At 36.5% G+C, this 26476-nt stretch overlaps 1 protein-coding gene and 1 non-coding gene across 2 annotated transcripts in view; both read right to left on the bottom strand.

Moving 5' to 3' along the window:
* Phyhipl (phytanoyl-CoA 2-hydroxylase interacting protein like) overlaps nucleotides 1-18557 on the bottom strand; it is a 28107-nt gene extending 9550 nt beyond the window's left edge. The window contains exon 1 of the mRNA XM_042696431.1: nucleotides 18082-18557. Within this exon, the coding sequence (XP_042552365.1) occupies nucleotides 18082-18187 (106 nt within the window). The 5' untranslated portion in view covers nucleotides 18188-18557. The remainder of the gene's footprint in view (nucleotides 1-18081) is intronic.
* A 4434-nt stretch (nucleotides 18558-22991) lies between these two features.
* On the bottom strand, nucleotides 22992-23098 carry LOC122122395. Its single transcript, XR_006150156.1, has one exon. It is a non-coding gene; the product is annotated as a U6 spliceosomal RNA (small nuclear RNA).
* Nucleotides 23099-26476: the final 3378 nt, after the last annotated feature.

The raw sequence follows: 26476 nt of genomic DNA, 5'->3' as shown, positions 1-26476 counted from the left end.
TCAATTCTGCCCTTACATTAAAAAAAATTTAAAAAGCATGAGAGGTAGCAATGAGAGACTATAAAAATTGTTCTTCTGTCACTCTGGAAAAGTTATATATAAAAACAGCATTCATTACAAAGTCTTATCCTTCCATTTAGAATATTGCTTATATCCTAATCTCAATATTATTTCTTTCCCACTGTATGAATAAAATGTAATTATTTAATAAAACATAGTTTATATCTATTTATTAAAAAAGCATACAACAGTTATTCAACATGTGTAATTAATATTATAAAAACATATAATATGTAAATATGGAACATAAATAACAAGTATTATAAATATATAATTTACTCTGTCAAGGTTTGGTGTAGGAATCACTTCTCTGTGGAAACACTAATTCTGAATGTTGATAAAAATATATAAGGCTAAATAAAAAAGCTGATGGCCATGTGATTGACCTCCAGATCGACTTTTCTCCTTTCTTCCACACCTACTGCTGATATGAAACATCTAAAATTTCCAATTTTATTAAATGCTTGACCCATATTGTCTCATCTTAAAAAACTGTATTGTGGTCAGAGGAACCTGATGGCATCTGGAAACTAATATATATATACACATACATATGGGGGGGGGGGAAGGGGGAGGGAGGGAGGGAGGGGGGAGGGAGAGAGAGACTCTTTTTAACTTACTGAGAAACTGCCAGACTATTTTCCAAAGAAACAGTACTTCTTGACAATCCATTCAACAATGTGTGAGGATTCTTAATACTTTTTATTATCTCTCATTTTTATAATAATAATTTGCCCTTCTACAAATGATTTCTGCCATTTTAGGATGAAGCATTCAATCTTTCTAGATGACTAAGGAGCCATCTTGAAGCAGAAAGCAGCTTTGACTATATTATCTCTAGATCTGCTCAATCTCAAAAACTGTGAGAAATGTTTCTAATGTATAAGTTACCAGGGCTCAAGAATTTTGTTATAACAGCAAAAACAGACTAAAATAATCTATTACTACTATTATTTATTTTGTTATTTAACTTGCTGCATGTTTATCTATTAGAAACCTTGGAACTAGTTCCCATGTCCTTTTGATATCCCACATCATCCTCTGAGCAGTCTCTTCCATTCATGAGGTGTCCCAGCAGATTTTACACTTTTTTGTGGTAGCCCTGGAATTACTCTCTTTTCCAGGAGCTCTATTGTTCATTTACTAAAGTAGAAGAGACAAAACCTTGAGTACGATGTATGCTAGTATTACTAGAGTATTATTTTTAGGACTTCTCACTGACTATAGCAGGTAAAAAATACATGCATATGTTTGTAAATCCACATCTATGTTTCTATACTTTAGGGACTTCTGGGTCGTCCCTATTTACATTGATGCTTCCAATTTTCCAACAGCATAGAGGCTCATCCCAGTCTTTCTCCCAAAATGCCTATAAATACTTCAAAAAAGAAAACTAGCTCAAATTATCTATAATATATTTACTTATTTGCTTAATACAGATATATCACCAATTCAGATATTATAAATATTTATAAATAATTCAGATATTCTGAAGTGCCAATTCATTTCACTATAAAAAACAAATATATTAACTAGTGTAATATTTACTTACAATTATTTGGGTCTTTAAGGGTAAGTAATCAAGATGCTCTTTTCAAAATCTACTTGGAAATTTTCTTTAAAAATTAAAAAATAATTTTTACCTATTCTAAACAAACATTATAGTGTTTATTTCTTTGTTTTGGGCTGTGTTGTAGAATGTTCAAAGTCATATTCAACATACTATGCTGGGGGATTGGAAACAAAGAAATAGTCTATGATCAGCACCATTTGTGGCACCTAGCCATTTTCTAGGTAGCTAAGAGTCATGAAAGAATAAACCTCTTTCTCAACGAGTACTACTTCAAAATTCTAAGCCAAACATAGTTACTTCTGTGTAGGTACAAAAGACTTAGCCTTTGCTGGTAGACAGTTCTGATTACTGAAAGATCAATTCACATTGATTGCTGATGGGCAAGCTCCAGCCTCATCCAACAACTTTATTCACTGTAACCATTAGAAAACTTGTTGCCTTCCTTGGTAAACAGCCAGACTATAGTGATCAGCTTACATTGATTGATGGAAAAACCTGAGGCCAACAGACTTTGGGAATGAGCCACAACCAGGAGGTTTAGAGATCAGAAAATAGGTAAGGTTTATGGATCACAAGCCAACAGAGACTGCCAACAGAGGCAAGCGAGACACCACACCGTCAGTGGAATCTATCTGTAGGATCAGTAAAAGAACAGAAGGTATGGGTCTGGGAAGCTCTCTGAGCTCTACCGCCCCTGGCTATAAAGTCAGGTTAACTTAAAGAGAAGGCAGCAGCAAATCTTTGGGCCAGTCCCTTGACTCGGTGATAACTGCTGAGGCAGAAAGACCTCCCACTAAAATCAAAATCGCATGATACAGTTTCCTGCATCCTGCAGAGAGATGTATGTATGTATGTGTGTGTACATATGTGTGTGTATTTATTCAGTTCTCTCCCTAACCCAATGCAATGTTAGTTGAGTGTTTTTCTATCTCACTATTTTCTCATTACCAGTTACACTTAGCTGCTACTCCTTCCTTCCCTATATAATCCCAAACCTAGTATTATTCATTAGTGTTATCCTTACTATATCCTTCCTATTACTATCGTGGTGAACTAAGGATTTCCTGACCATGAAGATACATCTTTGATTCTAAATTCATCACTACTACTGGAGTATTAGTGAAAATAGTATTCATTAGCGATTGTTACAATACCATATTGTGGTTTTTCAACTGCAGTAGCTTTTGTGGCCAAGTTTTCTCACTAAAGTGGAGCTGAGTACCTCACAGTGTCCTGAATGATATAATCGATTATTTGATAACTGAGACCTAACCCTCCAATATAAAGAACATAAAAATGTACCACAATGCAGCCATTAAAGTAATCTACAAGAGATCACCAACTAAGAGGACACAGGAAACTGAAATTCAGTAAATTGAATTATTATTTTATTCTTCACCAGTGATGAAACTATATTTATTAAGCAAACGGCCTGATGACACTTCCTAATACTACTACTTCCACACAACTTCTAACTCCAAAGTTAGGAATTTACAAGAGTAAACTTTCAATATTAGGAAAATCATTCCATAGGGAATAATCTGACACCTGTATATAAATGCAAAACTTTCCTCTCTATAAAGCCAACCGATATGACCTAAAGCTTGGGAATATGACCCAGTCTCAAACTACCACAGTTGATTCTGATTGTAGTTGATTTATAATGCCTATGAATTTGAGAGCTTGGAGCTCTTATTAGAAACCAAGGAAATTTGTTTATCCCTATAGTGTTTAGCCTTCATGTATAGCCATTGGATTCTCCAGTTTACAGAAAAAAACAAATGTCTATATTCACTAACTTAAGAAGCAGTACCAAATTAATGCTTCACACTTGTTTATAAGCTTCTCTCTTAGCCATATACAGTGCCTCTAACATTGAAAGTCTAATCAGTGCCTCTATAGTTGAAGCTAAAAGACTGATAAACAATCACCAAATGTAAAACTTACTGAATACTTGTCTTTGGATTGCCAACTGTAAAGTAACAATGAGTGGAGAGTGTAGAAGTTAGTTCTTAGTCAAAATTTTACACTGGCAGCACACCCGAGTTCCTGTATATAAAATGTTTCTCCCCTGTGGTAAGCATCCTTGAACTATTTTGGCAATGAAGGTAAGAATAGTGAAATGCTATTACATCTACCCAGCAAAAAGGAATTTACATACATTTTTCCTTAATTTTTCATTACGAATCATAAATACACTGAATTTGCCTAAATTTCATTAATTGAATGATTCATAAAATGTAATTCACTATGCATCACATTTTAGCTATTCATATTATACTTTCACTCTAAAAGAATAAATTTATGCTACTAAAGTATTTTAAAATGCAATGTACTAACATCCCAGATAATGGAATACACAGAAGCAGATAAATATTTCAAACATAAGTGGTGATTTGAAATGTAAATACCACAACTGTATAACATTTCTCTGAAGCAGAAATTCAAAACTTTGCATGTGAAAACATATATAACAGCTACTGTTGACAAATTGGTCATTTTATATTATCCCAATTTGTACCAAGTATGCATGTAAATAATAGACAATACTGCATCGTAATACATTTTCTTTTAAAATTGAGGCTTATTTGTATTTAGAGAACTGTTACAAAATTGATCACTGAAATCCTCTTCTAAATAAAAAAAACCTTGTTTCTATCTTTTTCAAGAAATCCTTGTTTCTATCCCTTTCAAGAAATTCACAATGTACTTATATTTCTGTGTGTGTATATGTGTGAATGTGTGTATGTACATTCAAAATGCTAATCTCTTCTGCCTATGGGTTCAGATAACTCATTTCTTTTCTTCCCTTCACACAAACTTCTCCAAACACCTGCAAATGCTATCTCCATTTCTTTACTTATTCAGTCTTCAAATCCACTATTCAGTTCTCATTTGACTTTACTGATAATGTTTAAGATATACTACCCCCATATACAGCATTCTGGCAGGAGGAAAACAGTTGAAGCAACTCCTTTCTTCCTGAAACAAGACATAAAAAGAATTTTGTTCCTTTAGATTCTAAACTCTCATTCCAAGAAATCTTCCCTGTATCTGAAAGGGAAAAAATGTCTTTAATGTATAAGGACAAAGGAAATAGAGAAAAATCTGAACAAATGAGTCTTGATAAGTTCTTGCCAGTTTAAAAAAGACCCTATCCTATTCCATTGTCCATCACACACTCCTCTACAAGCCCATTTCTTCATCAGACTCAGGTTACGTACAGGCGTCCATGTTTCTTTGATTTGTCATTTCTGAAAGCACTGTGTCATATAAAATGTATATCAACTAATTAGACATACTTTTCTCATGTTGAGCTTTTTCACTCAAGGCTAGTCCTATACCATCTCAGCTACCGCTCTACTTCAGACTTGGAGTGTTTAATTGGAGATCAGAGTCTCACGGTCTTTCCTGCCAAGTTGGTTTCCAACAGGAATCTTAAGATCTCAGCTTCCTGAGTAGCTAGGATTACCTGTGTAGGACACCAGCACCTGGCCTGTCCCCTGACTTATGCTTTATGTCTAGTTGTTTTTTTAAAAAAGCTATTCATTCTCATACCTTTGTTATCCTAACATATAAAGCTATTACCTAAACATTAGTTCTCTATAAACATTCCCAAACTTTCAAAGACAATGTTGGTTATTAAAGGCAATGCATGTAGAATGGTTTGGTTAGAAGAGGTAAGAGGAAAATAATAAACTAGGCTTAGAAGAAAATATAAAATCACAGCGCTTTAAACAAATGTTAGAGAATGAATAATTAGCATTAACAACTTGTAATTATTAATAACACGTTTGAAAAGTCAGTTAATGACATGACTAGCTTTCTGTTGAAAGGATTACTTTGCATTACTGAAGAAAGTGTAATGGATGATTTTCAGTATTTTTTCTAAAAAACACAACACTTTAATTCAAACAGATTTTAAGGCCTTACTACACATTCCAAATTATTCTGCCAATTATTAAGCAAAACTCATACATTGAATCATATACAGAGTATGATATTGAACCATAGAGAGTATGACTCAATTTATAAAACTTACAAACTGACAGATTATATCAATGTATAACTTTAACTGTCATCAGAAAATGACACAGAAAGTAAATATAGTTTCCAGGTAAGCATGGCAGGAGGGCTGCAGTTCAAGCTGTCATGGGTAAAAAAAAAAAAAAAAAGTAATCCTTGACTGGAAAATAAAGCAAAAGCCTTGAAGCATGGTCCAAATATAAGTAGCTGCCTGTGAGATCTCCTGATTTAAAACCTTGCTACTGACAAAAAAGAATTCTCTAAAATACTATTCTCTAAAATACTGAAAAAATATTCAGCATACATTTAATTAACTCAAATATTAAGATTGTAGACAATGTCTTATTTAACTGAATGAGAATGTCAGCTGTAGCAGACTTTTTCACTTGCTTTTGTGTTTTTTAAAGAGGTAAATTAAAAAGTAGTGAAACAATACTCAAGAAAAATGTAATGTCTGATCAATTTTTCACACACGATCAACTAAAACTGAAAAAATATTGAGACATTATATTGAGAAGTAGGTACATTTTACAAGAGTGGTAGTTCCTGTAAAATATGCTGCCAATGGTAATGCATTATTTAATTGGGTATTAAAGTGCAAATATTAAGATATTTCAAAATTATTTTAGATGATCTATATAAATTGTCCTTTAAATTGTAATTGTTTTGGTTCCTGAGGTAACCGTAATGTTTTGGATGGAAATTTTCAAAATTTACTGAGTATCTAAAGCAAGACACAAATTTTCTTTAAAATATTCTTAATAATTGCAATCTTTTATAATGATTTTCAAATAAATAACGATTAGGTAAATTGTAATATTTAGCTTTTTTTGCAAACTAAAGAAGTTCAATTTGATAAAATGGTCACAATATTCTAAGTTTATAAATACAAGTAAATTTCAGCATAAAATTGGACCTTAAAGATTCATCATGAGGGTAAAAGAAAATTAACTGTAATATTTTAATAAATATCAGCTCAAAAGGATGACTTTTTAAGGTGAGGTACTTGGAGATATCTCTGTTACAGGATATACCACTTTATTATGAAAGAATGAAAAAAGTTAAGCAGTAAATTAATTTTATTACTTCCTTCCAAATGTAACATTTACTTATTCATGAGTCAACTAAAAAAAGGAGAGACAGAGGGAGGAGAGGGGGAGGAGGGAGAGAGACAGGGAGTCTTACTACTTACCAACTTTGGATCAACTTATCTAATACTATGCAGAGAAGAAAAAATTATTTTAAAATCAGTTTGTCCTTATTTTTAAAAAACCAAATCACAGTTCTTTACACATAATGCAATAAAGAAAATAGAAGGAACTGGTGGCTCATGACCATAATCTTAGCTACTGAAGAGGCTGATATCTGAAGATCAAGGTTTGAAGTCAATCCTGGCAGAAAAGTTCATAAAACTCTTATCCCATATTAGCAAAAAGCCTGAAGTGGAGGTATGGCTCAAATGGGAGAGTGCCAACCTTGAACAATAAAGTCTAGCAAAAGCTCAAGGCCTAAGTTCAAGCCCTAGTACTGACACAAAAATAAGATAAAACATAAACAATAGTCATATAATAAAATAAAAACAAAAAAAGTGGATGTTGCCGGGCAGTGGTTGCTCATGCCTGTAATCCTAGCTACTCAGGAGGCTGAGTACTGAGGATCTCAGTTAAAGCAAGCCCAGGCAGGAAAGTCCATGAGACTCTTATTTCCAATAAACCATTTAGAAAACTGGAAGTGGTGTTGTGGCTCAAGTGTATAGTGCTAGCCTTGAGCTGAAGAGCTTAGGGACAGCACCCAGGCCCAGAGTTCAAGCCCTATAACGGTCAAGGGAAAAAAAAAAGTGGATATTAAGGCTGATATAAAACAAGTACTTTCAAGCATAACTGCTAATATAACACAATTATACCACTTATTTACTTATTTTTAAAATGCTATTAAGCTTAGAATTACAGGAAAAATAAGCACTAATGAAATGCTATTTTCACTTGTTTAAGTGGACTTCTGAAAAAATGTTTTCTCAAATAAAGGTTTTCTTTAAATCATAGCATTTGAAAATCTATACTCTTAACCATGGAATAACAAGCCCTAATTAGCTTTTGGCTTAATTTCCTACCAGGTACACTTTTTCCTCCAGAAATATCTAATTATGTATTCCTAGAACATACATGATTTTATGACTTTTAAAAATTTTATTGTAAAGATGCTGTACAGAGGGGTTACAGTTACATGATTAAGGTAATGAATACATTTCTTGTCATTGTTACTCCTTTTTCTCCCACTATCCCTTCCCTCTCCCACTCCTCCCTGCCCCCCAAGTTGTAAAGTTCATTTCCAACATAGTGTCTTGTGAGTACTGTTGTTGGATCATCCTTTGTTCTTGTTTCAGCATTTTGTTATTCTCTTTCCCCTCCCCAAATCAGATAAATGTATATAAAAGTCTCAGGGTACTAGAATCAAAGACAGTGATTACCAGGGATAAACCAATGGGAAAAGAAAAAATGAAATGAAATAAGAACTAGATGTATTACATTGGCAACAAGGTCAATAACCAAAAAAAAAAGACCTACTGTTTACATGTCTTGGAGTTCATTTCAATTAACATCATTTTGTATGGTCATATGGACATAGCTATTGAGTTATGATTCTGCCAGGACTATTCTAGGTATATACTAATTATTGTAAATGAGGGAAACCATAAAGCCTATGTTTCTTTGGGTCTGGCTTACTTCACTTAATTTGATTTTTTTCCGAGTCTTTCCAATTCCTTACCAAAGGGGCAATGTCATTCTTTCAGATAGAAGCATAAAATTTCATTGTGTTTATATACATTTTCTTTATCCATCATCTATTGAGGGGCATCTGGGTTGGTTCTGTAACTTAGCTATGGGAAATAATGCTGCAATGAGCATAGTTGTGCTGGTAGCTTTACTGTGGCCTTGCTTGTCATCCTTTGGATAAATGATCAGGAATGGGATTGCTAGATCATGAGAGCTCTATGTTCAAACCTCCTTACTGCTTTTCAGAGTGGTTGAACCAGCTTACATTCCCACCAATAGTGTAGTAGCGTTCCCTTTTGCTCACATCCCTGCTAGCATCTGCCATTCTAATTGGGGTGAGGTGGAATCTCAATGCGACTTTGATTTGCATTTCTTTTATGGCCAGAGATGTTGAACATTTCTTCATGTGTCTATTGACCATTCTTATTTCCTCTCCAGAGAAGTCTCTTTTTTAGCCCACTTATTAATGGGGTGGTTGTTTCTTTGGGAATTTGTTATTGGGGATTTAATTTTTTGAGCTCTAGGTATATTTTTTGATATGAGACCCTTGTCTGTAGTATAACTAGCGAAGATCTTCTCCCAATCTGTGGGCTATTGATCTTGCTAGCTATATCCTTTGGCATGTAGAAACTGCAGGTTAATGCAATCCCATTTATCAAACCTTTCTTTGATTCGTTTTGTTTTTGGATATTTATTTATGAAGTTTCATCTTGTGCCAAGGAGACCTAGCCCCCTATCCCTTCCTGTAATATTTTCAGGGTCACTGCTTTTACCTAGCGGTCTTCTATCCATTTGGATTTGATTCTGGTGCAGGGTGATATATGTACATGTGTACAGCCAATTCTGTCAGCACCATTTGTGGAAGAGGTGGTCTTTCTTCCATCTGATAATTTTGGCTCCCTTTTTGAAGAATAGGTGGTCATAGGTCTGTGGGATCATGTCTGGATCTTCAATTCTATTCCATTGGTCCCCAGGTCTGTTCCTGTGCCAGTACCAATCTGTTTTTATAACTACAGCTTTATAACAGATTTGAAGTTTGGTATTGATACTCCTCCAAGCACTGTTCTTCCTGCTAAGGATTGTTTTTGCTATTCAGGGTCTTCTATCGTTCCACATGAATTTTTGGACTGCTTCTTCTATTTCATTAAAGAATGTTGTTGGGATATTGATAGGTACTGCATTGAATTTTTAGATAGCTTTGGGCAGTATTACCATTTTCATGATATTAATTCTCTCAATCCAGGAGCATGGTAGACTTTTCCACTTCCTTAAATCTGTTTTAATTTCCTTTTTAAAGTTTTTAAAGTTTTCATTGTAAAGGTCCTTGGCCTATTTGGTTAAGTTTATTCCTAGGTATTTTATTTTTTTAGAGACTATTACAAAAGGAGTTGCTTTTTAAAATCTTAGCCTCTCTCTTCTTATTGTTGGCATACAGAAAAGCTACTGATTTTTGTGGGTTAATTTTATACCCTGCTAGTTTGCCAAAGTTTTGGATCAGCTCAAGTAATTTGGGAGAGGAGTCTATGGGGTTCTTTAAGTATAGGATAATGTCATCTTCAAAGAGGGAAAATTTGATTTTATGACTTTTGATGTGTTCTTACCTCTACTAATTTTTATCTTCTTCCACTTTTGCTGAATTTTTATTTTGGATATTTTTAAATATTTTGCTGAATTTTTAATATTCAGAAAAATGCTGCTTCCCAAGATAAGACAGATAAGCCACTTTTTTCACTATACTCCTTAATTATATTTTTATCATTAGTATTATTATATTATATATTGAATTAACATAGTCATATGTTTAAATGCATTATCCCCTGGAATAAACTTTTTTATGAATTTAGCTGATTTTGTCTATTTAAATATTTATCTTCAATTTAATTGTTACTACTTTCCTAGTATTTTATTAAGTATCAGACAATGATAAAAAATGGTTTTGCTACAAAGAATTTGAGATAGAGTATGGGCAACCAGAAAGATGAATTAGAGCTTGACTTTAAATCAAATGACAGGTTGGTTTAGAAGCAAGGACATGATACCTACATAAAGTTTTGCACTATACATTAGTACAGCTTTATATTCTCAGAATCCATATAATCTCTTGGATTTTAAAATGTATCTATTAGTAGCATAATGATGGTACCTGAAAATACCTGTGCATAAATAAGAAGTTTTTTTCTGTATACAGTGCCTTACTATAATATGAATAAACTGACCTTGAGCTTGTAATCCTCCTTAATTCTGAGATATAAGGTTACACCACCATTCTCGACTGAAAAAATACAATTTCTTTCTAAACTTATACGAAGGCTAGATTTCAAGGTCAAATTAGATCTTATTTCTTTCACTGCCTCAGATACAATGGCCTAGAAGCTACCCATGTTGGACTAACCTCACACAGAACTAACGTACTGCATGGAATATTATTCTGTTGTCTATAGTTCTCTGTATGACATAGGTTCAAAACTCTAGTAATATATAAAAGCAATTTTCTTTCGGAAAACCTTTTTTCAATATTACTCCTGTTAAGAGAGTTTAACTCATAGTCTAAGTATTTTATATTAGGTGTTACTAAAATGTATTTTTAAAATAAAAGGCCAAACCACAGTATTTTAAAGTTTTATTAACTTTGTAGCCTTGTCATTGCTAGTTATGGCAAGACAGTAACTACAGATAACAAATAGGTATGATAATGTTCCAATAATTTTTTAACTACTGAGTTCTAGTCTACACATATAATCCTAAAATGGAACCTATAATCGATGCTCAAAATTATTATTGGTATTTGTCATTAGATCTTAAAATGTTAAAGACTAAAAAATTTGCTAACATTCAGGTTCATGGAAGATAGTACACTATTTTTCAAAGAACTAAAGGATATTGAAAAATCCTTTTCATTTTGACTTTAGTGACATATGTCTAAGGAAGCTATAAGCTTTTCACACTATTATTAGATAACAACACTCCCACAGGCTGTAGAAAACAAAAGACAGATTTATTTACAGAAGCTGCCAAAACAAAATAGTATGTATGTAAAATCCCCAGAGCAGCCTCTTGAATGAGACACAAGTTTGGCTCTAATTTTTATATGACAAATGATAACTACAATTTCAAGTATAAACACTCTTTGTGCAGTTTACATTTATACAACAACTTCAAAATATAGAACTGTTAGCTTTTTTTTGTCTGCTGGCTTGAACTCAGGGCCTGGGCACTGTCTCTGATTAGTCTCTTTGCGCTCAAGGCTATAGCTCTATCACTTAAGCCACAGCACCACTTCTGGTTTTTGAGTGGTTAATTGGAGATCAAGAGTCTCAAGAGTCTCACCAGGACTTTTTCTGCCTGGCCTAGCTTTGAACCGTGATCCTGAGATCTTAGCCTCCTGAGTAGCTAGAATTATAGGTGTGAGCCACTGGCACCTGGCTGCTCTTTGTATTTTTAACAAACCTGTATTGTAGACTTATTTCATCTTTGGGGCAAAGTAGGTCTTGTCCAGGATGTGTTCACTCCTTTCCTCCAAGGTTGCGAGATACAAACAAAACTGATCGGAGGCTACTCTGAAACTGACCTCAAATCCTAGCTTTTCCCTTTTCTCTGAAGTTCTAGTCTCCTTGGTAACAAATATATTTCTATGAGGTATTTTCTCTCCATTCTAGACCTCTTTTTCTAAGACCAGTAGTCACTTGTGAGTTTATTTTATACCATTGTCATTACAAATAGAAAACTAACAATCTCTACTTTTCCATCTATTTTTTTCTGCCTAGACTCTACTTTTCAATACTTTTTCTGGAAGTCTTCTAAAAGACTGATTTTGATTCAAAAGTATGTATTTACATAAAAACATTCTGCTCAGTAAAACCTTAACTACTTTCTGTAATAATAGGATATTTTGAACTGTTAATAAATAAAATATACATTTAAGAACAGTAACAATAGAATTTAAAGAATAAAGAGAAGATAAGATTCCTACAATTATATAATATGATTGAAAATAAACTCAAGCTATGTAATACAATGGAAAATAAACCCAAGAAAGAGGCATATTCTAAATACAAAATGTATTTATTCATCTACTAAGAGCAGAGAAGGAGAAGCAGAAGCTAGGGCTCTGCTTACTGCAGTAAGTGACATAGCTGATGCTATCACTGAAACCAATATAAATTATATTTTATATAAATAAAATTTAGCCAAAAGTATGCTTATATGAGTTAGAGAAAACATTTATCAAGTCTGGGGCCTAAATGAGGAAAATATATTGGTGGAGATAAAAAAAAAACCAAGTGACTGGGAAGTTGTGTAAATGATATATTTTATATTGAATTTCTGACCAGCCTACCTGGGCAGCATAGCAAGTTGCCTATTTATGACACATCAGTCCTTCTGCCACTGGAGGGAGTCTGATCACATACTCATTGATGTAACTTTAACAACTTCTTAAGTCTTCCTTGGGCATGAGTTAGAACTGGTTTAATTCTATGGTTTTCAAGCTTTTTGAATGTTTCTTTTAGTTTTTATTTTGTTTTACTCTATTATCACTAATGAAATCTTACACTGTCTTTAAAATCATACCTATTCAGTCAATGAATCCAGAAGTCACATGACTTAATGCAGACATATCCTTAGAAAATCATAAAGAAAAATACTGAAAACAAGAACAAGAAAGGGCTCTGATGCAAATACTGGCTCAATATAGACATCAGGGTAACAAGGCACATGAAAGACATCACACAGTAGATTTGAACCAGAAGCTGAAAGGAGTTGTTGTTCTAGTTAGAGCTAAAGTTGACTGTTTTAGTGGCAGGATAGCAAAAAAGCTGTTCTTTTAAGATTCAGAATTTATACTTGCTATTAATTACTTATAAAGCTGGTATGACATGAATTACTAACAACACAAAGTTGAAATTGTAAAAAACCAACAACAAAGATCTAAACATTGTCAAACATCAAGACAAGCACTGGTTAACTTAAGAAATCATATGAATAGTACTATTCCATTCAAATTAATTATTACCAATTTGAACCAAGAACTGTAATATAGACTATACAAGTAATATTTTATTAGTACTTCACAGTCTCATTAGATATAGATTATTATACGCATTTTACATGAAAAGGTTTCAGGCTAAAACAGGTTAAGTAATTTGTCACATAGCTTCTAGTCAATATTCTCATAATAGTGATTGATCTAAAATGGTATTATTACTATGGTATACATTGCTTGCCAATGACCTTAACACTCTTGTAACAGACACTGACAGTAAAAGTGGAGCCTGGTGATGGTGGCTCACACCTGTAATCCTAGCTACTCAGTAGCCTGAGATCTGAGGGTGGTGGTTCAGTTAGCCCACAGAGGAAAGTCCATGAGACTCGTATTTCCAATTAAGCACCAAAAAAAGCTAGAAGTGAAGCTGTGGGTCAAGTGGTGGAACACTAGCCTTGTGCCCAGACTGAGTTCAAGCTGCAAGACCAGCACCAAGAAAGAAAAAAAAAGTAAAAGTGGATGTTATTTGTTTCAGAACATGTTATTAGAAATTATCCAACATGATATTGTGTGGCTAAGTATTTGGATACTTATTCCCATAGTTAACTTGCTTAATTCACATGTCAATAAGCATACATAAGAGCTGGACAACAGAGGCTCACGCCTAATCCTAGTTACTCAAGATGCTGAGAACTGAGGTTAATGGTTCAAAGCCAGCCCAGAAAGAAAAGTCTATGAGAGCCTTATCTCTAATTACCCACCAAAAAAGACACAAAGTGAAATTGTAGCTAAGGTGATAAGTGTGCAAACCTTGAGCAAAAAAGCTCAGGGACAGTGCCCAGACCCTGAGTTCAAGCATCAGGACTAGCACCTAAAAAATAAATAAAGGTAAGTATAAACAAGGAGGCCCTCAATTAATTTATAATTTAAATAGATATGAAAAATCTTTATCTAAAAGAACCTATTTTTTAAATGTGCAAGATAGAAAACATTTTCTTTTCACAACAAAATAATCACTAGAGACAAAGACAGGAAATCTGTCAGTTTGTGTAATTTCTTTAAAATGTTTTCCTTTATTGACTAGCATTAGAAAATCCATAAACCATAACCATCAGCCAGAAAATGTCCTACTCATAGAAATAACAATTATTAAAGCCATGAAGTGGTATAAATATTACAAAATAATTAATTTTGTATTTTCTACCTTACTATGTAACATGGGTGTATGGCAGCATGTAGATAACGCTTCTTTTTTGACAAAGAATCTCACTTTCTCTGTCTGTCTCTCTCTCTCACACACATACACAATGAAAAGATAAAGAGTACATAGAATTCTGGGAATGGAGTTATTTTGCCTTGCTATAGGTCAGTAAGCACTTAGGCATCTACAAAGAACTAGAAATGGTTTCCCCCTATTATTGATACTTCTAGGTGAAAAGTTGCTTTTTTCCCTTCAATTTCTTGAAAAGTCATTATGAAAGTACATCATATAGCTAACTTGAGTAGACACATTAGCACAGTAGAGTAAAAATACTCTACTTGCAATAGGATTATTAAAAAAAACTTCTGTCATCTATAGTTTATCTTCCCAAGGATTCCTAGTAGAAATCCAGAATTCTCATTCTGAAATACAAGTAACTAACACCTGAATAAGTGTTACACATGCCCAAGAAAGACTACTTATGTGGTAAAACTTATTATAAGAACCCTCATGCTTAATTGAAAATCCAATTATATGACGAGCTGAACTCTTATGTTTTACCAAGATGACTAAATATTTTGACAAAATTAAAGAAATAAATGTTATGAATTGATGCTGATAATGTAAACATCAACTTAAGAGGAAAATAGTAAGCAACAGACAAAATCAAAGGACAGCCAAGAATACATTAAACTTATGCTCAACCAATATCTACAGCTTTCAGTTTATACAATACGTAAAACACTATGAAATTTAAAACAACTGTGCTTGGACAGGGTAAAGAGATCTACATTTAACAATCATACTATATTGTCACCTATTAAACATCAAGAAATTATTTCTCTCACTTTTTTTTTTACTACCAAACAGTAGAATATAACAGAATGAGAAAAGTAAAGTGCAAACAAGGCACACTTCTGTGATCATAAAATAGAAATAATGTTCTTATTATGTACTGTAGCACACATCTTCTGCCACCTATATTGCTACTTCTGTGCTACATATTAAATAATGAAGGAAAATAATGAGACCTGACAGGGATCAAAGTGAAAGAAGTGAAGGGAGTAAGTATTATTTAGCTGAAAATTACTATAAAATAATGCTAAATAAGGTCTGGTTGACAAATTTAATTTAACACTATTCTGTAAAATCAACTATTTTATCCCCTCTCAGTTATTCCTATGAAGCCAACTTTGTGTTTTGGAATTGACCCATAAGTTAACGCAACAAAGGGGGAAAAAGTGAAGTTTAAAGCAACCTCTCTATACTACTTTTCCAAATTTGCACACATTCTGTAATTGAAGACAATTCTCTTTTCATTAGTATAAGTTTACAAAATGAAATCAAATTAGTCTGTTAAATCAAGAGGTCTGCAATCAGTAGTTTCTAGAACTACTGCTTAGTGCCAAAAAACCCCTCCCACTAAATGTTACATAATTTGTTCATTTTGCCAGATTCACGTGAGCAGAAAGAACTAAATAGTACCGTTCAAATAAAACAACTACTATATTGGCAGAAGAGATCACAGTAAATTAAACATTAATTTTTTGCATTCGACATTACTCTGTAAACTTTATTTTTAAAAAACATATTTTTCCTAACTGAATGTAATTTTAAATACTGAGATTAATTGGATTCTGAGGGGCAATATTACCTATTTCCTATTATTGTAAGAAAGAGCTTTTGCTAAATCATTGAAGTAAATATTAAAAACTACTTTTATTATTTTTTGTCTCTGAAACTAATTTAAGAAAACAAAAATCTGCAATTCACAATGGCAATATTACCAAAAAAACTCATTTCATAGAAGTAAAAATTAAAATCTAAATGCCTATGTAGTATATTACAATGTTTATAATCTAATCAGGCAAATTTATACATAACAAAATGATGAATGTTCAGATGTTGTAAATATTTGCTCTTTCTACTACCATGACCATATAGTTTATGGACGAAAAACATATGAGCAGCCTTTGCAAAAATACTACATCAATCAGAGTACACCTGTTTCAGATATTAAAGTCTCTTTTGGAGTTTGAACTTGAGTTTTAAAAAGCACTAAATACAAATGTATATTAACAACAGTAAGTAGTAACTTTATTAATAAACAAAAAATGTGCTGTTCATTTGATGCAAATTACTGAATAGCAATGCCTAAACAAGTTACTACCACATAAATGACTTTGAAAGCAAGACCTTTGGCTCCCTGCTTGGGTTACACAAATAGATTTTATGACCTGAGTATATTGATCTCTCTACATAACTTCTGTTAAAAATATTTCGCAATCCTTACCTCCATGTGCAATTAAACGATAATTTCATTTATATCCAGAAGTGTTCAAGGTCTTTTTGCCAACATGTAAATTATTTTTCCTTTTATCGTCTGAAAATTTTACAATTACTCAGCCAATCCATTTAGTAATCAGATGACCTCTTTACAAATGAAGTTTTATTCCCCATTACTAAATAGCGCTGATTCTCCAAGTAGTCCAACATCCCTATCCCTAGCACTGCACATAGCAGTAAGCTTCTGCCTTTGGCGCTCCAACCAATTTGCTGTCCTGGAGCCTGCCAACTTTAACAATAGAATAAACCACACAGCCATCAGTCAATACCACAATGGTGCGTACTAGCCTCACATTCGGAATTACAGCAGCTAGACTGGGCCACGTCCTTTGCAGAATTATCATCATCATCATCATCATCATCATCATCATCATCATCATCATCATTATCGTAGGAATCCTAAGCCTAGAATCACAGAAGCCAGTGTCTGTCCTTGGTGCTGAAATGCAGTTTTTCTGCCCTGTGGCTGGATAAACGAGCTGTCAGGCTCACCCGGGTTAGAGGGGATAAAAAGACTTGTTAACGTGGGGACTCCGGAGAGAAAGAGAGGGAAGGCGGACCGGCAAGTTTCCAGCCAGCGGGAGCGAACTCGCGTGCGCGGTGGTGGGAGTGGGGACTAGAAACACCCAGCGTGCTGTGTGTGTGTGCTCTGCGTGTGTGTGCTGTGTGTGTGTGTGTGCTCTGTGTGTGTGTGTGTGTGCTGTGTGTGTGTGTGTGTGTGTGTGGAGGGGTGGCTTCTTCCCTTCGGTGCCAGAGACCCAGGGAATCCGGACTGCGGCAAAGCTGGGCATCGCCGGCTCCGCGGGGCTGAGCCGCGGACGCCAAGGGCGCCCTCGCTCGGGCCAGGCGGGCGGGCGAAGGCGGGGAGGGCGCCACGGGCGACCGCGTCTTCTTCTCCCCCGCGCCAAGGCGCCCTCGCCCTCCCGGGAGGGTCCTTTTGTTTCTGGGGTGAGGGGTGGGCGGTGGGGACCCCGCACTTACTGGCACTCGGAAGGTGGGGAGCGGGGGACAACAAAAGACCCTGGCGCCCCGAACGGGCGGCGTCGGCGGGGCCCGAGCGGCCGCGGCGCCAGGGCGCGCGCCCGGCCCCGGCCCCGCGCCGGTCCCCAGCCGCTCTTACCGTCCCGGTCGCACAGCTGGATGGCCTCCAGACTGAGGTTCTTGATCACCTCCTCGCAGGGGCTGGTGGGGCTGCTGAGGGCACGATCCAGGCGCGGCACCTCCATCTTTCCAAGCCCCGACTCGAGCCCGCCTGCTTCGAATCCAGGCTCCCTCGGCGGGCCCGGCTGGGTGAGAAGGGCGGGAAAGGGAATGGGAGGTGGGGGACGGGCGGGGGGGAGTGGCCGAGGGGAACACGGGAGGCCCGGGACGCGGCGGGCGGCGTGGGGTGCCGAGGCTGAGCCTCCGGGCTGAGGGAAGCCGCGGCCGAGGCGACAGCCGTGACTCGAGCTCCGCGGAGTGTGCGGCTTCCCGGAGACACGGAGCGGGACCCGGCGCGAGGGCGGGAGGCGCGCGCTCTCGAAGGGGAGGGGACGCGGCGCACGCGGAACGTGAGGCAGGAGGCGCGCGCGCGCGCGTGCTCACGCCGGGACACGCGCCCACCGGCTGGCGCGGGGCACCCGCTCCACCACCACCACCACCCCGCCCGCCCTCTCGCCCTCGCGCGCAAGCGTCCGCAGGCGCGCGCGCGCGTGCGTTCTTCCCCAGCTGCCCTGGCCGCCACGGCCCCGAGCCACCTGACGCGCGTGAGGCGTTGGACGGCGGAGCGCGCGGGAACTGAGGGGCGCCGCTCCGGACGTCGTGCGCCCGCCTCACGTTCGGCTAGCAGCGATGGCGGATGGGCTTCCCGCCCCCCCCCCTCCCCCTCTGGCTCACAGTCTCAGGCCGAGCCCGAGTGGTTGACCCGGGCAGGCGAGGGCGAGCAGGTTGGTTACCAAGGATTAGAAAAAGAGTGACTCAGGCCCTTTGCCTGGGGGTGGTGGAGCCCGGCTGTGGGCGACCCGCCCCCCGCCCCGCCAAGCCCCGGGTCGCCCGCCCGCATCTGGCTGGATCCGCCCGCATCTTGCAGGCTCGGCCCGCATCTTGCAGGCTCGGCCCGCACGTTGCAACAGGCTGTGGCATGTGAGAGATGGGGCGGTTAGGGGAAGAGGGGACGGGTTTCGGGGCGCATCTGGCCACTCCTTAGGGAAGGCCAGCGGGACTGTTGACGCCTAAAAGGCGAGGAACCGAGAGGTGGTCAGTTGGCCTGCTGAGAATGCAAGCGATGTGCCTCTGTGAGACGGCCACACATCAGCTTTGCAGTCCAGCTTGCTTCATTCATTCATTCATTCATTCAACAAGTGCGGGGCCAAGCATTGTTCTGGCCGCTAACCAAGATGCATGTAGGGCACCTGCCCGCATTTATGTATAGACAGAACCTTCACTACAGCACCACAATGAAGGACCCGTGTTGGCATAACGTACCCTAAACTTGTACATTCAGGAGCACGCAAAATTCTGCAGAGCACTTAGTGACTGTGCAAATGTCTTTTAAAAAGTCAAATAGACTATTGGCCTCTTTTCCCTTTTGCTGCTTTGGAATAGTTTCTAGTTTTGTTGCTATCTCATTATTTAAAAAAAAAAAAATAGTGCCCTTTCCCCTTTTGTGGGATTCGGAATTAGGTTCCTCCGTATTGATTTTCCAATTTCAAACATAAATGTTAGCCATTAAAGAAAAAATTTACATACAGATTGCTATATGCTACCCTTCCTAGTCACATCCATTTAGCCGTAACATGATTGTAATGTAGTTAATTGACGTCCCATAAAATGGAAGGATCGGCTGTAGGTAAAACAAGCCTGTACAGAAGTTGGCATGATTGCAAGTTGATTAAAAAAAAATCTGTGAAATGTAATTAGGTATCATAAAGTGAAACATCCCAATTATTAACTTGAGTGTTATTGAATATAGATCTTGTTGAACTTTGAAAATTTATTGTGTTCAGGTAGGGCTATTCCTAAGGAGAAGGTAAATAATTACCCACCAGGAGTTATGAAAAGCAGTAGTTGCTAGTGAATTTCCTGTGTTCAAGCCTTGCTCCCTAGAAGTAGAAATGACACTATCAGCCCAAACACAGTGCGTTCATCTTTCACAGTATACTACAACTTCAAATCTATAAAGGAATTGTATAAGAGAGGATAATTATTTACAACTGAGAAATACAATGTGCATGCTATTACAATCATAACCCTTATAAATGTCTATTAGTTACCTGCTATGTGCAGGACAGTATACTAGGTATGGAAATACAGAGTTTAAATCTATCGGAAGAGATAAATATTGAAAAAGTAAAAGTCTTATGGGTTTAAGGAAATATGAGAGATACAGGGGTTATAATATGGTCTGGATTGCCAGGGAAATGCCTAAAATGATTTTGTCTTAAGAGAATAAGAAATTTTGGAAAGGGTAAAAGCAGGAAATTAGTATAATAATATATAGACTACAATATCTATACAGTCAAGAAAGGGGTAACATTTGGGAAGATATCAATGTGACTTCCTAAAACTAATTTAGTCCATGGAACTTCCTGATGAGGATTGGGATTATTAAATTTGACATTAGTAGTCAAAAGAGGATTTTTTAAGCAAGTTGTTAGGCCTCAAATTAGGGCACTCCTGAAATAAAAATTAGTACTTATTTATGTGTAACTATACCAAAGCCAGGTCTGATGGAGTATGATAGTTTCTATATATGAAAAGTAAGATAGATATCCCAGTCCTCTACAATGATTTAGGCCAGTGATTAAGGAAAGTGGTGGCTGTCAAATAGTAGGAAATTCATTCTCTTCCATAGTTCTGCAGAAAACTGTGCAACAGGGATGGAAGAACCAGAAGAAGAGAACAAAAAATACTTTACTCTTACCCCAAGAAAGTGGCAGCAAGAGTTATTGCTTTAGAATATCCACACTATTATGGGAATCTCAAGCCATTTTTTGGGATAAGCTGATCAGGGACCACATTTAAGTAACTTTGAACAGGCCATCCTACTTAGGCAGAGTGAAGATAGGAGTTTTGTTTTTCTTCCTTCCTTCCTTTCTTTATATATTTATTTTGTCAGTACTTGCATTTGTAGGCAGACACTTTATTGCTCAAGCCATGACCCCAGTCTAAAAGGTAATGTTTCCTAATACTGAAAGTTCCTTTGTACTCAAGAGGTAGCTATGTAAAGAACTAGTATACTTCTCATGAACCCTCATGTTAAAAAAGTAAGATGATCCTTTAGCAAAGACTTTGAAGTAGCCTTCCAGACCAGAAATATCTGATGTATCAGAGATGAAACTTCTCAAAGGCCCCAGATCAAACTGGCAAATCACACACTATGACTATAGCAACCAACTTCAAGTTGGAGACCAGAAGGGTCTTCATAAAAATGGGTTTTGGCCAAGACATGAACAGATGTAGAAGTCAACATTCAAATCTAATAACTGGCCCAATGCCTTATGATAATAGGTCCTCTTCTTTAGTCATTGCAGAGACTAGCAGAGACTAGTGTGGGAGGACAGGTGTAAATTTTAGAACCAAAGATCTTCAACCCAACAAAGCTGAAGTTTTCCTAAAGAAAAGTTTATTTTTTAATTGTTGATTAAAATACTAATTGGATTTATGCTCCTGAATTACACCAAAACACATTTTTTTTGTTCCTGGATTAGACTTAAAAGGTATTTCTTATTTTTCATTGCATAAGATTTCATGATGACAACATCATTTTTAGATAAAATGAAAATTCTACCTTTTTATCAATTTATTGAAATTCCACATATTATTTCTAAAAATGGTAAACCAAACATAAACTGCTCCAATTTTTTTTTCATTCTGAGCTTAAACGTGTCTTTAGGACACTGAAAAAGTATTTTTCTCCTCTGTTAATAATATAAATAGTAATTTTTCTTCTTGTTGCCCATGCATATTCCGATATTTGACAATATACTCCTATTTTTTTCAGTCATTTCTGAAATCACTTTTTTTTTGTGGGTTGTTGGGCTTGAACTCTGGGCCTGGATGCTATCCCTCAGCTCTTCAGATAATGGCAAGTGTTCTACCACTTGAGCCACAGTACCACTTCTGGTTTTCTGAGTGGTTTATTGGAGATAAGAGTTTGTCGGTCTCTCCTGCCTGGACTGTCTTTGAACCTTGATCCTCAGATCTCAGTCTTCCGAATAGCTTGGATTACAGGCATGAGACACCAGTGCTCCACCTGAAATCACATTGTTTTGAGTTCTTTAATCCCCACAGACACTTTGGATGGCTATAGTTTTTTCTGAGTTCATAGATAAACAACAGATCTGGAAATATAGTAAGAATACAAAGGAAAACAAAGTAGGCCATCATGATGCTACCATCTGCTCTGTATGCCAGACATCCTGTCATGAAACTTAGGAGCATATTAGCTTTTCTGTCAGTGATACACTTTCCTCACATATCTTAGAAACCTATACCATTTCACATTTCCTATTTTTTCCAGTGATGATATAAATTTTAAGGACACATTATACTATTTGCACAAAGATTCTGTACCATTTGTTGAATTTCAGCACTTTGAATGTGTGGAGTTACACTTTAGGTACTTGCCTAGGATTTTATTAAAGCCGTAGAAATAAATAGGCAAAAGAAATCTGTGGTCGGCTACTTTAGAGGTCCATCTTGCATGATCTTAGCCCCAGGCACAAGCCAGGTTTTAAAAAATATATATATTTTTGTAAAAATACTGTACAAAGGGGTTACAGTTACATGAGTAGGGTAATGAGTACATTTCCTATCAAGCATTGTTACTTCCTCCTTTGTTTTTCCCCTACCATCCCTTCCCTCACTACTTCCCCAACTCCCCCCTCCCACCAAAATTGTAAAGTTCGTTTTCAACATAGTGTCTTCTACGTCTCATTGTTACAGTGGGTCAACCTGTGTCCTTATTTAAGCATTTTGTTATATCCCTTCCCCTCCCCAAATTATAAAAATGTATACAAGATGCAGGGCACTGGAATGAAATACAGTGAAAAAAGTATGGAACACTAAACGAATTTGCGTGTCATCCTTGAGCAGGGGCCATGCTAATCTTCTCTGTATCATTCCAATTTTAGTATATGTGCTGTCTAAGTGAGCACACAAGCCAGGTTTTGATAGTTAGGCTGAGGCCAAAGAACAAGAAATAGAATCATAGGTTAAAAACAAGCTCCACAAAGGCCTAAAAAATGATTGTGTGTTTTTAAATTTTGTTTCATAATACTATTACTATTGTTTCATAATACTACTATAACCTTTCCTAAGCCCTTATTATAAGTAGCAGAGAATAGGAAAATTCATAATTGAAAGAGAAAGTTAAAAGTAAGTCAAACATTCTAAATTACTTGTCTTGACTCAAGTCAAGTAAATCTGGACTTGTGAAGGCCAAATGTAATGCAGATGAAAGTATTTTATGAACTGAAAAGTACCTAACAAAATTAGAATATTGTTTTATTGTGGGACACTAAGACCCCATTAAAAATATTTGATCAGTTTTCTAATACAACATTCTGCTGGGTACCAATGTCTCACTGCTGTAATTATAACTACTAAGAAAACTAAGATGTGATGATTGATGTTGGAAGCCAGCCCATGCAGGAAAGTTTGTGAGATACAGATTTGTCCAATTAATCAGCAAAAAGCTAGAAGTGGAGCTTTGGCTCAAGTAAAGAGCTAACTTTGGGCAAAAAGCTAAGGGACAGCCTCCAGGCCCTCCTCAGTTCAAGCACCAGTCCCAACACACACACACACACACACACACACACACACACACACACACACACACACACACACACACACACACACACCTGGAAATATTGCAGTAACCTGTAAATCACTAAGAGCTTCTGTATTTAGAATGCCATTCTAGTTTAGTATGCTGAAGCTTTTAAAAAGGAAGATGATTCAACACATACAAACCTATGAATATGACACAACACATTTAAGAAAAATCATATTCTTAGCAGCCACAAGAAAAGCTTTCAACCATATTTGACAACTTTTTATGATTCAAAAAATAGGTATCAGGGCTGAGAAGGTGGCTCAGTTGTAGAGTGTTTGCCTTGCATGCATGAGGCCCTGGATTCGATTCCTCAGCACCACATAAGCAGAAAAAGTGGGAAGTGGCTCAAGTGGTAGAGCACTAGCCTTGAGCTGGAAAGCTGAGGGACAGCACCCAGGCCCAGAGTTAAGCCCCACGACCGGCAAAATAAATAAATAAATAAATGTATCAAAGGAATGTTTCTCAACAAATCAAGACAATATATTACAAGCCCACAGATACCAAACTCAACAGTGAGAAGTTGATACACATTACTAATATGTCTGTTCACATAGTACTAATTATCTTAGCCAGAACAATTAATCAAGAAAAAGAAATAAAAGACATTCAAATTGGAAAAGAAGCTAAGTCTATTTACAAGTGATATGATCTTTATATTCAGAAAACTAAAGATTTCACCAAATAAAACTCTTAGAACTGGCTGGGAAGATGGCTCAGTGGTAGAGTGCTTGCCTTGCATGCCTGAGGCCCTGGGTTCGATTGATTCCTCAGCATCACATAAGCAAAATGAAAAAAGCCGGAAGTGGCGCTGTGGCTCAAGTGGTAGAGTGCTAGCCTTGAGCTGAAGAGCTGAGGGACAGCGCCTAGCCCAGAGTTCAGGCCCCACGACCAGATCCCAAAAACAAAACAAAACAAAACAAAACAAAACCTCTTAGAACTAACACATTCAGTAAATGTATACGCTATAAAGGCAGCATAGAAAAATTAGTTGTGCACATTATGAACAATCCAAAAAGAAAACCAAATCTCAAATGCATCAAAAAGAATAAAATGCTTAGGAATAAATTGTAAAATATCTCTACAGTGAAAACTACAAAAATGTTGAAAGTATAGAAGACACAAATAAATGGATGATAGCCTTTGTTTATATATTGGAAAGTATTTAAAAAATGTCCACCGCAACCAATGTGATTCAATGCAATCCCCATGAAAATCTAATGGTTTGTTAGGTACTGATGGTTCATAACTGTCATCCTACCTACTCAGAAGACTGAAATCTGAGGATAGAGATTCAAAGCCAGCTTGAGTAGAAAAGTCCAACAGATTGTATCTCCAAATTACCAGCAATAACTAGGAAAGAGGCATGACTCAAGTGATGAGTGCCAGATATGAAGAGAACAAGTTGAGGTATTGGGGTTAAGCTCTGGTCAGAGCACAAAACATAAAATTCCAATGGTTTTTTTCTCACAGAAATTGGAAAACAAATCTCTAAAATTCATATGAAATCATAAAAAAAAAATCCTAAAGAGCAATACTGATCAACAAGAACAAAGCTAAAAGCATCACACTTTCTAATTTCAAGCTACACTAAAACAAACCATAGTGTTCTAAACTCTGGTATTGGCGTAAAAACCAATGCACACACAGAAAAATATCCAGTTGTCTTACAAAAGTGCCAAGAATATATAATTAGAAAAGGAGAGACTAAGAAAAATATGATGTCCATGTACCAAGAAAATGAAATAGGACTTTCTCTTATACACAAAAATCAGCTCCAAATGGACCCATGATTTAAACATGAAACTATAAAATTAGGAAAATATATGGAAGATGACATGGATCTTAGCAATGAATTTTAAATCTGGCACTCAAAATACAGGCAACAAAAACAAACAGAAAAGATATCAAAATTTCTGCAAGAAAATGAAACAACAATAAAAAGGCACCTTACAGAATGGAAGAAAATATAAATCATATAGCTGAAAAAGGGTTAGTATATAATAACTCATATACCTCAATAGCAAAATGCACATAACTCAATTAAAAAGTAAGCAAACAACCTGATGGACATTTTTTCCCAAAGAAGAAATACAAGTTTCCAACAAATAAGATGCTCAATTTCACCAATCATCAGGGAAATAAAACTACAATAAATTAGCATCTCATGTTTGTTAGAATGACAATGATCAAAAACCAAAGATAAACTAGCAAGAAAATACAAGAATGTCAATTGGTATGGAGGTACTCCCAAATGTTAAAAGCCAAACTACAGTATAATACAGCAATCCAACTACTGGATATATACATCACCTTTTTAAAAGGAATACTGTTGTTTTTATCAACATGGATGGATCATGAGGACATTATACTAAATAAAATAAGCTGGACAATGAAATATAAATATAACATGATTTCATTTATGTGGAATTTTTTTCTAAGGAAAAAAATATTAGGGACTGCGAAGTAGAGGAAAAGGGGATATATTTGTCAAAGTGATGAAGTCTTGGGCTAGGTATAGTAGCTCAGGCCTATAATTGTAGCTGCTTGGGAGGTGAAGACATAATTCAAAGGTAGTCTGGCAAAATAGTTCACAAAACCACATCCTAGTGAATAAACTAGCTGTACATGTCTATAATCCCAGCCACTCCAGAGATGAAAGTAGGAGGATCACAATCCAAGGCCAGCCTGGACCAAAAGT

Source organism: Dipodomys spectabilis, unplaced genomic scaffold (assembly GCF_019054845.1).
Source record: "Dipodomys spectabilis isolate Male_0828 unplaced genomic scaffold, ASM1905484v1 ptg000207l, whole genome shotgun sequence".
Lineage (NCBI taxonomy): Eukaryota > Metazoa > Chordata > Mammalia > Rodentia > Heteromyidae > Dipodomys > Dipodomys spectabilis.
The sequence above is the reverse complement of the archived record's forward strand: the minus strand, read 5'-3'. Positions and strand labels throughout refer to the sequence as shown.